At 40.0% G+C, this 12,741-nt stretch overlaps 2 protein-coding genes across 3 annotated transcripts in view; one reads left to right on the forward strand and one right to left on the reverse strand.

Annotated features, from left to right (window-relative positions):
* The window catches only part of cdyl (chromodomain protein, Y-like), a 197,397-nt gene extending 192,948 nt beyond the window's left edge, over window positions 1-4,449 (reverse strand). Inside the window, exon 1 of the mRNA XM_073073039.1 lies at window positions 4,340-4,449. Within this exon, the coding sequence (XP_072929140.1) occupies window positions 4,340-4,363 (24 nt within the window). The 5' untranslated portion in view covers window positions 4,364-4,449. The remainder of the gene's footprint in view (window positions 1-4,339) is intronic.
* A 133-nt stretch (window positions 4,450-4,582) lies between these two features.
* The window catches only part of eci2 (enoyl-CoA delta isomerase 2), a 137,969-nt gene continuing 129,810 nt past the window's right edge, over window positions 4,583-12,741 (forward strand). Inside the window, exon 1 of one of the 2 annotated variants that reach the window (XM_073073038.1) lies at window positions 4,583-4,835. In XM_073073038.1, coding sequence (XP_072929139.1) covers window positions 4,780-4,835 — 56 coding nt within the window. In that variant the 5' untranslated portion in view covers window positions 4,583-4,779. The remainder of the gene's footprint in view (window positions 4,836-12,741) is intronic. The other variant, XM_073073037.1, reaches the window with a different exon arrangement.

Consider the following 12,741-nt stretch of genomic DNA (forward strand, 5'->3'; position numbering starts at 1 on the left):
ACAGAGCAGCACAGGCATTATGTACTAACTTTCTTGACCACACCAAAACTTCTGACTCTATTAAGAAGACTGTGGTATACCCTCATCAAATTTGGCCACTCTCAGAAATTCATGTCCACGTGATGCTTGATTCGCCCCCACCATGCCATGCAGGACATATGATTACAAAATAGTTATCCAGCAACAAGCAGCTGACAAATTATTGCAAAATTCTCAAGTAAAGCATATTGCATTGATATTTTAAAAATTTCCCACAAGAAAACAATCCATCCAGGATTTGTATTTAAAGAGACTACTAACACTGCTTTATAGTTATGGTAAAAGAGTAAATCAAATAAATGTTGGAATCAAGATTTTATGGGGAATACATGGATTCAACAAATATTATGTTCATCTTCACTGCCAAACATACTTAATACTGGAGGAATTGAGGGAACTCAGTAATTGACATAGAGAACTTAAAATTATATTAGAGAAATTAAGGCATGCAGGTAAAATCTCCTGGATGAACTAGCATGAAGACAAAGGTTTTCAGAAAGGCGGATATAGAGACAGTACATGCATTGGTGATATTTCAGTATAGAGACAGTACATGCATTGGTGATATTTCAGTATAGAGATAGTACATGCATTGGTGATTTTTCAAAATTTCCTGGATTCCGAGCAGGCTGAAAGTAGCAAATGCAGCACCACAATTTAGGAAAGAAAGAAAGGCATAAAGTAAGGAACTAAAGTCTAGTTATATTTATTTCCTTTTATTAGCAAAAAGCTGGAATACATCATTAAAGATGTAAGAACATGTTAACTTAAAATAATGAGATTAGGTGACATTAACATAATATTACAATGGCAAAATTCTACTTGGAAGAATTCTTTGAGATGTGGTTGGCAGGATGAATGTAGGGGAACCAACTAAATTAATATATGATAATTTTTTTTAAAAACAGTTACAAGAAATCACACAATAAGCTGTTGTATAGAATAATAGCTTGGGAATAACATACTAACATCTATAAGAAAACTGGATAGAGGAAGAGTTGCTTGCAGTTTTACTTTGGTATGCCACGGGGATCAACATTCACCTTCCCAGCTGCTCTGGATTTATATTGATAGTGTAAATGAAGAGACCTTGTTAATATATACACAGTTGATTGTAATACAAAATCAGGACAGTTCATGTACTACGATAACCCAAGCATTTCTAACGGGATATTGCCATGCACTTTAACTGTAAAGAAGTTTGCATTTGAGATATAACATGTGAATATGTGAAGTGATACATTTATATTGTAAAAATAGGAAAATAATTCTTCTTAAAAACACCGAGGTCAAGTTTTCTTAATGTGCATAAGATGCCAAAAGTAGACATTCGGGTACAGCAAACAACTGGGTAGGCAAATAACACGCTTGCCTTTTGCTTGATATTTGAAAATACAAAAGCAAGGCAGTCTTTCTCAAATTATACAGGGTGTTGGTGAAAACTTGTTTGGAACAGTATAAATAGCGTTGGTTTCCAGACATGAGAGAGGGTTTAATTAGTGTGGAATCAGTTTGGCATGGATTCACTACTCCAAGTCCTTGGATGAGTGATTGTCTCGTGGAAAAGTCTCAGTAAAACTGACCTGCACGTATGGGAATCTGGATGAAGAAATGTGATCTAATGCCCCCTAGTTCTCAAGAGTCTAGAACCACATGGCATTGTTTCAGAATAAGGTATCAACCATTCAGATTATATAAGCATTTCTGAAACAAAGAATTGTACATCAGTTGAGCAGAATTAAGGCAAGACAGCTGAGGGCAGTTACGGAAGAAACTGTTGTGGCCATGGATGTCAACCTCCAAACATCTATGTTCAGGAAGTGGTGCCTTGGTGATACAAAACTGCAAATGTTACACCCTTTTCCAGAAAAGAGCATTGGGATGAAATCAATGATGTTACATTTTGTTAACATTCAAAGCAAATGGGACCTGGAATCATGTATCGCAATAGAAGTTAAACACCATCACTAAGTATCAATGTGCATCCTTACCAGTTGCATTGCAACTCAGGACTAGAGTTTTCAATTGGTTTTCAAACATTCTGATCACCTATCAATTTTTTTGTAGTATTGCAGTTGGTAATAATTCAAAACCATGCCAATCATAATTTAATGCATGCAGGTTAAAAAAAGATTAGATACTTAATGTAACACTATAGAGATGACAGATACAAGACAGCACTGATCAAAGTTAAGATATCACACCAATAGTCAAATCTTTCTGTGGAGTCCAGAAAATCTAACTTACCAAATGCATTGTTGCAGAGGCTTGAACCCTTGCAATTTTGCTCAATTATCTTATACTCATTAATTTTTCGTACAAAAGATGTAGATTGAACAAAGATACTTTGAAACAATTACAATGTAAAATACCTCTTGTGGCCTATATGGCAAGTTTAAAATATTTTAATCTGTATTAATACATGCTGCAGGAAATAAAGACTATCATTAAGACCCTTTTTATAAAGTAAAGACTTATCATTGTTCACTCTTAAAAACCAAAATACCCTGATGCTCTATGCTTCATTACAGCAAGGAATTACTGAGGCATCATTTCTAGACACACTGGAGACACCTCAAAATTAAACAAGAAAATCAAAGAATGACTAAAGAGGAGAAAGATCACACCACAATAATATAACCCATCGCTACGATTTTGAAACAATGAAATTCAATAGAGTATTGATCATCTTATTCTGACCGTGCTTATAAACTTCGTATTCAGGTTTGACAAAAAGATGCATAGAAGATGCCCAGTATTCCTTCTATTCTTAAATCCGATTCACAGTGTAACTATCATTCTCTATTGAAACCAAGAAACTTCACTAGACTTCTATGGATGATCAGTTATATACATTTATGGTCATAGCTTAAAATGCCCACTAAAGAACTTCCTTCTTAAACTTTAACATCTATAAATATTCTTGAATATGACAATCAAAGCTACTAGATTAAACGTGACCATACAATTATAGGGCACAAGTCAACAACCTAACAGTAAACATTATGCCATACATCTAATGTTTGTCCGCCCAGCTTCACATTCCCTTTAGAAATAAAGCAGAATCATTAATGATACTTCTATCTTCACTTGTATTTCCAAGTGTTCTCAACCATGAATAGGATTTGAAGTAGTACCTACATAAATGATAAGTTATTTTCCATCAATTATCACTAAGTACAAAGAACAAAAGTAAAAATAGTTTTCAACACAACTTTAGTCATCAAACCATTGTCTTGCTTACAAATCCTATATGCACAAAAATTCAATTTCACCACTCCCCTCCCCCCAAACACCATAAAGCATTTCATTGATCTCATCAAGTCAGGCTGGTGCAATGTGTGCTTAATTTTACATTTATTTGCAAAAAAAACATTTTCAATTTCAACAATTATTGTATCAAGCATTGAAGAAACCCAAAAGGTTATGAACTATTGATTGAACATATTTGATCCCACATGAACTACACACTCTACATAAACTTCTCGAGCTGCTTGTGACCATTTTTATTACTTCCATTGACTGAAAAAAACACATATCACATCACACAATTATATTTCCAGGGTATTTTGTAAACATCAAAAAGGCAAAAGAAAAGGGAAGAGAAAACACAGAAGTTTTAAGAATAAATGCCAGCAACACAAGACTTGGGAACTTCAGGACCTGGACTCTACACCAAACTGACTACTGATCAATAATGAGTTCAATGTCGTTGCTTATACCTGCTCCCCAAAAATGAATCGTTTTACCACAATCAGTCCAAGAACTTCACCGAAACAAGGATATACTCTCTTAACCTACAAATTACAACCAATATCGAATAGAAAATTTCACTTGGTTCAGTGGCAGATAGCGTTAATACCCCTCACCTAAGTCAAGGTGTGAGATCGTGTCTTTCAGAACCTGTTTGTCTTGTTAAGGGTGCCACCGCAAAGCTGTGCGCCTGGTTTTCGGAGCGCTCTGGACGCCGGGCAAGTTGCGGACAGAGACATCAGTAAATAGTTATAGCGCTTCTCCACACACTCCCTGACACTCCACACCAGCCGGCAGGAAGGCCAATCGTACCATTACAGACCAAAAGTCAAGTCTCCTTTAAAGATGATCTCAAACAACTCTCTTCCGACCTACGGAACCCCACTTACCACTTCCCACTCCCCACTCCATTCCACCAGAGACTAACACCAGGCTCACTCCGGCAAAAAAAAATCGAAGTGGGATCGCCATCCTTCTACGGTTTTAAAGCAGGGAGCCAGAATAGGAGGATTCGGAAATCAAGGTACCTAATGATCTTTTTCCGTACCTCATACAGCTCCTCGGAAGCCATAATCCTAAAGCTCAATGGTTGTGATGAAGTGCGAGGGAAGCACTTTGCAAGCCCTGCGCTCTGCCTGTCTGGCCTCCTTTCGCTGAGGGAGGGAGGGAGGGAGGGAGGGGGGCAAATGCCAATGCGCACACCGTACTGCGCAGCAGGGAGTTCGGCTCGCGCCGCTCCATGAGGGAGAGCGGACCGGAAGTTGCACGCACGCACTCGCACATCCACGCACACACGCTCCTGCCGTATGAAGGCGCCCGTACCCGCGCTTGTGCGTGCACACAAAAAAAAACGGACGGGGTACATGTGAACGGCTCAAAGAGATCGACCGGCCTTTGGTTACGTCAAGGCTCGCGAGGATCGGTTGCGTGAGCAGTGGGCGGGGCGGCCAGTGACGTTCGCGGCGGCATTGGCACAAGGCTGAGTCAATGGCCAGTGGCTTGTTCGCTTCGCCGGGCCGGTGGCAGCTGTTGAACACACTCCGGTAAGCAAAGTCGCCTTGTTCAAGAACATCATTCAGGGCGGCTCGTTGGTTGGGTGCTAAAGTCCAGTCGGGTTGAGAAACAGGACCAAACTCTGTTGTTTGATGTATAGTTGGGCCTGAGTTTCAAACTTTTTGAAATAGTTATAAAAATGAAAAAGACGCTTACTCCTTTGGCCCAGAATCTTAGGCGATAGGATGTGTGGTCCGTGCGCATTTTGGAGAGTTAATTACCAGTGTTTTATTCCTCGAAAGAAGTGCGAAACGTCTATTGAAACTAATAATATTTTACCTTTTACTGTCGTCAATCACGAAGACGAACTCTTCTCCATTTAAAAGTGACTGTTGTATGGTACATCAAAGAGGTGATTACCTCTTACCACCATCTCTTGTTTACCAATGTAATAACGCTGATAAAATCTTATTGATTTTCACATGCTCAGTTGCTCGGCGATGATTGTGTGGATTTTCGCTGAACTACTGGTATCCTTCATGGTACAGATTTAACTTTATTGTAATCAAACTTAAATATTGATTTCCTTTTCCTTGTTGTTTCATTCTTACAAATGCAAGTACTGTGGGTCTTAATGACTTTTTTTCAGAATACTGTAGTCTTTAGATTGCTACCGTGCTTGAATTCTCTGTTTATAGAATGTAGAACAGTACAGCTCAGCAACAGGCCGTTCGGGCCACAGTGTTGTACAGAATCAACTAAAAGTAAATCAACCCCTCCCCCCCCAATACTAATCTCTCCTACCTCTCCAATGTCCTTATCCCTCTATCTTCCTCATTCTATCTAAAGCCTCTAATGTCTTTGCGGCTACCACCACACCAGGCAATGTATTCCGCCACTCTCTGAGTTAAAAAAAAAACTTGCCCCTCACATCCCTTTGAACCTACTCCTTCTCACCTTCAATGTATGGGAACTATACTTCCCTCAGTCGCAGGAGTCTACTGTAGAGAGTGGTGCAGACGGCCCAGCGCATCTGCAGGTATGAACTGCCCACTATTCAGGACATTTACAAAGACTGGTGTGTAAAAAGGCCCCAAAGGATCATTGGGGACCAGAGTCAACCAACCACAAACTGTTCCAGCTGCTACCATCTGGGAAATGGTACTGCAGTATAAAAGCCAGGACCAGCAGGCTCCAGGATAGCTTCTTCCACCAGGTCATCAGACTGATTAATTCATGCTGACACAACTGTATTTCTATGTTAGATTGACTTCTGTTGTACATACTATTTATTATAAATTGCACATTTAGACAGATGTAACGTAAAGGTTTTTACTCATGTAAATGAAGGATGTAAGTAATAAAAGTCAATTTAATTCAATTAGACATTTCAATCCTGGGAAACATATATTCCCTGTCTACTCTACCTATGCCTCTCGTAATCTTATGAACCTCCATCAGATCTCCCCTCAGCCTCTGATGATCCGGACATAACAACCCAAGTTTATCCAGCCTCTTATGATAGCACATGCTCTCTAAACATCCTAGTAACCTCTTCTGCACCCTCTCCAAAGCCTCAACATTCTTCCTATAGTGGGTCGACCAGAACTGTCTGTACACAATACTGCAGATGTGGCCTAACCAGAGTTGTTTAAAGTTGCAACATAAACCTCTTGACTTTTGAATTCATTGTCTAAGTTAAATAAAAACAAGCATTCCGTAAACCCTCTTAGCCAGCCTTCAGACCAAAGTTTTGTTTCTCTTGAGCTTTTGACTCTAGTTAATTTAATAGTGCTCTCCAGTTTTAGAAAGGTGCATCTTTTTTTTTCTTTTTCTGGTTCGAGAGCAAAGTTTGTGTACTGCGTAATGTCACAATTTATTTTCTTGTTCTTTTACCATTTCCAAATTCAACAACTGCTGACTTTTTTCTGTTCTATACCACAGATATAGGTGATTTATTCCATCAAAATTGTTTCACTGATTTATATGCTTACACAAGCTAAATAAATGTTCTTACTAGTAGTCTTTGTCCTTTATAGTACCTTGCAAGAAAATATTCTGCTTCAACAAACATTTTTTTCTTTTAAAATGTCCTGTTGGTTTTCATTATTTTAAATTTGTCTTCCTATTTTCATCTGATTTTGCAAATGATCAATTGGTGTGCCAGCTGTGGTTTACCGAGGTTTAACACCTTATATTAAACAAATTATTAAAGTGATCCTAGCTCATTATTTTAGAATTCAATAAATGCTTGGATGCAATCCATCCAGATCAGAGATTTTATCCATTATGAATGTGATTGGTGTATCTAATTTTCTATTTTGTGTACAGTCGGCCCTCCTTATCCGTGAACTCTGCATGCGCAAATTCAATCAACCGCGAATCACGAAAACCCGGAAGTGCTCTTCCAGCACTTGTTGTTCGAGCATGTACAGACTTTTTTTCTTGTCTATTCCCTAAACAATGCAGTATAACAACTATTTTACGTAGCATTTACATTGTATTAGGTATTATAAGTAATCTAGAGATGATCTAAAGTATATGGGAGGGTGTGCGTGAGTTATCGTGGATCGGGATCAAAAAAATCTTAAGTTCTCTTACTAAGTAAGTTGGAACAGGGACATACTATATTTTTAGCATCAGTTAGTCAAATGTTTGTCTTCGTATATAGTATATATTTTACTTTTCTATGCATATAAAACACTTAAAAGCATATGTTTCAGCGCCGGGCTCCACCGTGCCGGGTTGATGTGGAGGATCAAAACCCAATAATTAAACCACCGCGTTACTTAGTAATAATTGTAGCTTTCATTGGGGCACAGCCTTTCTCACTTTATCCTTTAAAATTTTTCCGATCATTGACCGACGTAGCCTAATGCTTTTCCAATGACTGATGGCGTTTCACCTCTTTCCAATTGCTTTATTATTTCCACTTTATTTTCAATCGTTATCGAGATTATTTTCGTGAACAAAAACACTGTGGATTCAGATCTCTGCCGCCGGGTCCTAATGTCCACCGCATTGAGACAGGTTAAAATAAGGTCTTGGGTTCCGCTGGGTCCCAAGGTCCACCGCATTGAGACAGGTTGAATACCGGACTTGAGCATTCACGAATTTTGGTATTCGCGAGGGGTCCCGGAACCAATCCCTCGTGGATAAGGAGGGCGGACTGTATTTAACACTTGTCTCATCACTCAATGTCATGTCCTCCTGTTCTGTTTCCTTACGAAATAAGGAACAAATAATAGTTTAATACTTCTCTCCATTGTTACCCATGGCTCTTTCCATCCATGTTATGTATTGAATACCTCTAAAATGTTTTAATGTTATTTGGTAATTTATTAAATCAAGTTAATGTCCAACTGAAAAAGAACTGATTGATCTTTAAGAAGATTTTATGACAGACAAATTATTAGAAAAACTTAATAGGGAATTGTGCAGCATTAAGGAAGTCAGATAGCAATTATAAAACTGTGATGGATGTCCTTCCTAAAACTGGATGTTACTTGGTATGATGGTCTCTTTTCTAGTGTTATGTTCCATTATAATAACATTTCGGCACACATCATAGCTTTGTAAACTCAACATTGAATCAGCTTCATTGCATGTAAAGATGGTGTGTATGATGACCAATATTTGTTCAAAAATGGTTTGACCATTCCTCTTTTTCTCATTAGTGCCATTCCAAAGATGAGTTATGACTGGCTGTAACACTTTAAATTTCCAAGGACAGTAACCCTGTTGGTTAAATCTAAATAAAATATTTCTGATTTTCCCATTAGCATCAAGCCTTTGGTTGGGGGTAGGGACAGGGAGATATGCTGTTATCTATTAGGTCTTACAAGAAGCTTTGCAAGCTGACTGACAAACTTGTTCGTTATTGCAAAGCCAATACTGAGTATGTGTCTGTTTGTTGCAGATTCTCTTTCAGAGGAAGGTGTAGCCACCTTTGCTCAACTTATCTTCACCCAGGTACCTCCTCTCAGTCACAGCAGCGACATTGATGTTAATATCTTGCAAGTTCCCTGGTAATAATAGTAGTGCTGCTTCCAATTATATGTTAACTCTGCTTTGGATCAGGGTTTAAATGATTTGTGTCACCAAGTCGCTGTGTTTTTGTCCATTATAATAACATGCCTGGGATGTGCAAAGGGAATCTTATACATGACTGCTTAGTTGAATAGCAATTGCTGAAATTACAGATTTATGGCAAGTGACTACTCAATTGCTCCCCACTCATCTACCGCCTGGCACTTATCCCTGCAAGTGTCAGAAGTGCTGCACCTGTCCATACACTACCTCCCTTGCCTCCATTCAGGGCCCCAAACTGTCCTTCCATGTGAGACAACACATCACCAATGAATCTGTTGGGGTTGTCTACTGTATCTGGTGTTCCCGATGTGGCCTCCTCTCCAGTGCTGAGACCCAACGTAGATTGGGGGACCATGTTGTCGAGCACTTTTGCTCCATCCACAAAAAACCGAACTGCCCGGTGGCCAACCATTTTAATTCTTATCCTCATTCTTGTTGTAACGTGTCAGTCCCTCCTCTTGTGCCATGATACCACTCACAGGGTGGAGAAGCAGCACCTTGTCTTCTGTCCAGGTAGCCTTCAACCTGATAGCATGAACATCGATTTCTTCATCTTCTGGTAATTATTCCCCTCCCCCTTCCACTTCAATTCCCCATTATGGTCTCTTGCCTCTTACTTGCCAATCATATTTCCTTGGTGCCCCTCCTCTTTTCCTTTCTCCCATGGTCCAATCTCCTCTCGTATCAGATTCCTTCTTCAGCCCTTTGCCTTTTCCACCTATCACCTCCCAGCTTCTTATTTCATCCCCTATGGCATCTTCCCTCTTTTTTAGTCCTGATGAGGTATCTTGGCCCAAAACATTAACTGTTTTTTCATTTCCATAGATGCTTCCTGATCTGCTGGGTTCCTGCAGCATTTTGTGTGTTGCTTTGCCTTACTCCTGTTATGATAAGTATGTAACTATGGGGCAGAACTAATGAGTTTGGAAAATATTAATCCTACAAGAGTTCATCAGCTAAGTTTCTATTTCCTGTAGAATTTATTAATGTGAATGATGCTGATGTTCATTGCTAGCTTGACCAGAGAGGTCAAACCCACTGCATATGGCAAAATAACAAATCCTGTCAGCAGAAGTGAGAATCAAACCAACAAAGCAAGATTGAAATCTAAAGAAAGAACTCTATCATTAACTAAGTGGTGGTAAGAGAAGCTCAAAGAGATTGAACTTTATGTTGATAACCTTGAAGTGTGGAGATTTTTTCCGGATTAGAAGATCTATTTATGATTTAGGCTCTTTTGATCCCACAAAATTGTAAGCAAAAGATGGGTCGAACCTGCTTGAGGAAAACAAAGAAAGAAGGACTACTCTTTAATACTTCTGAACTGTGAATCAGCTATAACCTATGCCACTCTTAATTCCATCCAAATTCCCACAGATCCCACTCATATCATCAAAAGAAGTGGGGTGTCATTTATAAATAAAATTTATAAATAAAAATAAAATATAAATAAATTTGCAGGATGGTCTGCATATCAGCTTAATTTTGCAGGTACAACCTCGTACAAAAACATAGAAACATAGAAAACCTACAGCATAATACAGGCCCTTTGGCCCACAAAGTTGTGCTGAACGTGTCCCAACCTCAGAAATTACTAGGCTTACCTATAGCCCTCTATTTTTCTAAGCTCCATGTACCTATCCGAAAGTCTCTTAAAAGACCCTATTGTATCTGTCTCCACCACCATTGCCAGCAGCCCTTTCCACGCACTCACCACTCTGAGTAAAAAAACTTACCCCTGACATCTCCTCTGTAGCTACTCCCCAGCACCTTAAACCTGTGTCCTCTTGTGGCAACCATTTCAGCCCTGGGAGAAAGCCTCTGACTATCCACACGATCAGTGCCCCTCATCTTATACACTTCTATCAGGTCACCTCTCATCCTCTGTCGCTCCAAGGAGAAAAAGCCGAGTTCACTCAACCTGTTCTCATAAGACATGCTCCCCAATCCAGGCAACATCCTTGTAAATCTCCTCTGCAGCCTTTCTATGGCTTCCACATCCTTCCTGTAGTGAGGCGACCAGAACTGAGCACAGTACTCGAAGTGGGGTCTGACCAGGGTCCTATATAGCTGCAACATTACCTCTCAGCTCCTAAATTCAGTTCCACGATTAATGAAGGCCAATACACCATATGTCTTCTTAACCACAGAGTCAACCTGCGCAGCTGCTTTAAGCATCCTATGGACTCGGACCCCAAAATCCCTCTGATCCACCATGCTGCCAAGAGTCTTACCATTAATACTATATTTTGCCATCATATTTGACCTACCAAACTGAACCACTTCACACTTACCTGGGTTGAACTCCATCTGCCACTTCTCAGCCCAGTTTTACATCCTACAATGTCCCGCTGTAACCTCTGACAGCCCTCCACACTATCCACAACACCTCCAACCTTTGTGTCATCAGCAAACTTACTGACCCATCCCTCCACTTCCTCATCCAGTTCATTTATAAAAATCACGAAGAGTAAGGGTCCCGGAACAGATCCCTGAGGCACCCCACTGGTGATCAGCCTCCATGTAGAATATGACCCGTCTACAGCCACTCTTTTCCTTCTATGGGCAAGCCAGTTCTGGATCCACAAAATAATGTCCCCTTGGATCCCACGCCTCCTTACTTTCTCAATAAGCCTTGCATGGGGTACCTTAGCAAATGCCTTGCTGAAATCCATATACACTACATTTCTCAGGATCTTCTCCATCAACTTACCAACCACTGAGGTAAGACTCACTGGTCTATAATTTCCTGGGCTATCTTTACTCCCTTTCTTGAAAAAAGGAACAACATTCGCAACCCTCCAATCCTCCGGAACCTCTCCCGTCCCCTTTGATGATGCAAAGATCATCGCCAGAGGTTCAGCAATCTCTGCCCTCGCCTCCCACAGTAGCCTGGGGTACATCTCATCCAGTCCCGGTGACTTATCCAACTTGATGCTTTCCAAAAGCTCCAGAACATCCTCTTTCTTAATGTCTACACTACATGCTCAAGCTTTTCAGTCTGCTGCAGGTCATCACTACAATCACCATGATCCTTTTCCATAGTGAATACTGAAGTAAAGTATTCATTAAGTACCTCTGCTGATTTCTCTGGTTCCATATACACTTTCCCACTGTCACACTTGATAGGTCCTATTCTTTCACGTCTTATCCTCTTGCTCTTCACATTCTTGTAGAATGCCTTTGGGTTTTCTTTAATCCTGCCCACCAAGGCCTTCTCATGGCCCCTTCTGGCTCTCCTAATTTCCTTCTTAAGCTCCTTCCTGTAGCCTTTTAATCTTCTAAATCTTTAACATTACTTTGCTCTCTGAACCTTTCATAAGCTTTTCTTTTCTTCTTGACTAGCTTTACTATAGCCTTTGTTCACCACGGTTCTTGTACCTGCCATAACTTCCCTGCCTCATTGGAACTACCTCTGCAGAGCTCCACACAAATATCCCCTGAATATTTGCCACATTTCTATCGTACCTTTGCCTGAGAACATCTGTTCCCAATTTAAGCTTCCAAGTTCCTGCCTGATAGCCTCATAATTCCCCTTACCCCAATTAAATGCTTTTCTAACTTGTCTGTTCCTATCTCTCTCCAATGCTGTTGTAAAGGAGACAGAATTATGATCACCATCTCCAAAATGTTCTCCCACTGAGAGATCTGACACCTGACCAGGTTCATTTCCCAATACCAAATCAAGTACAGTTTCTCCTCTCTTGTAGGCTTGCTAACATATTGTGTCAAGAAACCTTCCTGAACACACCTAACAAATTCCACCCCATCTAAACCCCTTGCTCTCGTGAGATGCCAATCGATATTTGGGAAATTAAAATCTCCCACCAGGACAACTCTGTTATTATTACACCCTTCCAGAAT

This window comes from Hemitrygon akajei, chromosome 20 (genome assembly GCF_048418815.1).
Source record: "Hemitrygon akajei chromosome 20, sHemAka1.3, whole genome shotgun sequence".
NCBI classification, from domain to species: domain Eukaryota; kingdom Metazoa; phylum Chordata; class Chondrichthyes; order Myliobatiformes; family Dasyatidae; genus Hemitrygon; species Hemitrygon akajei.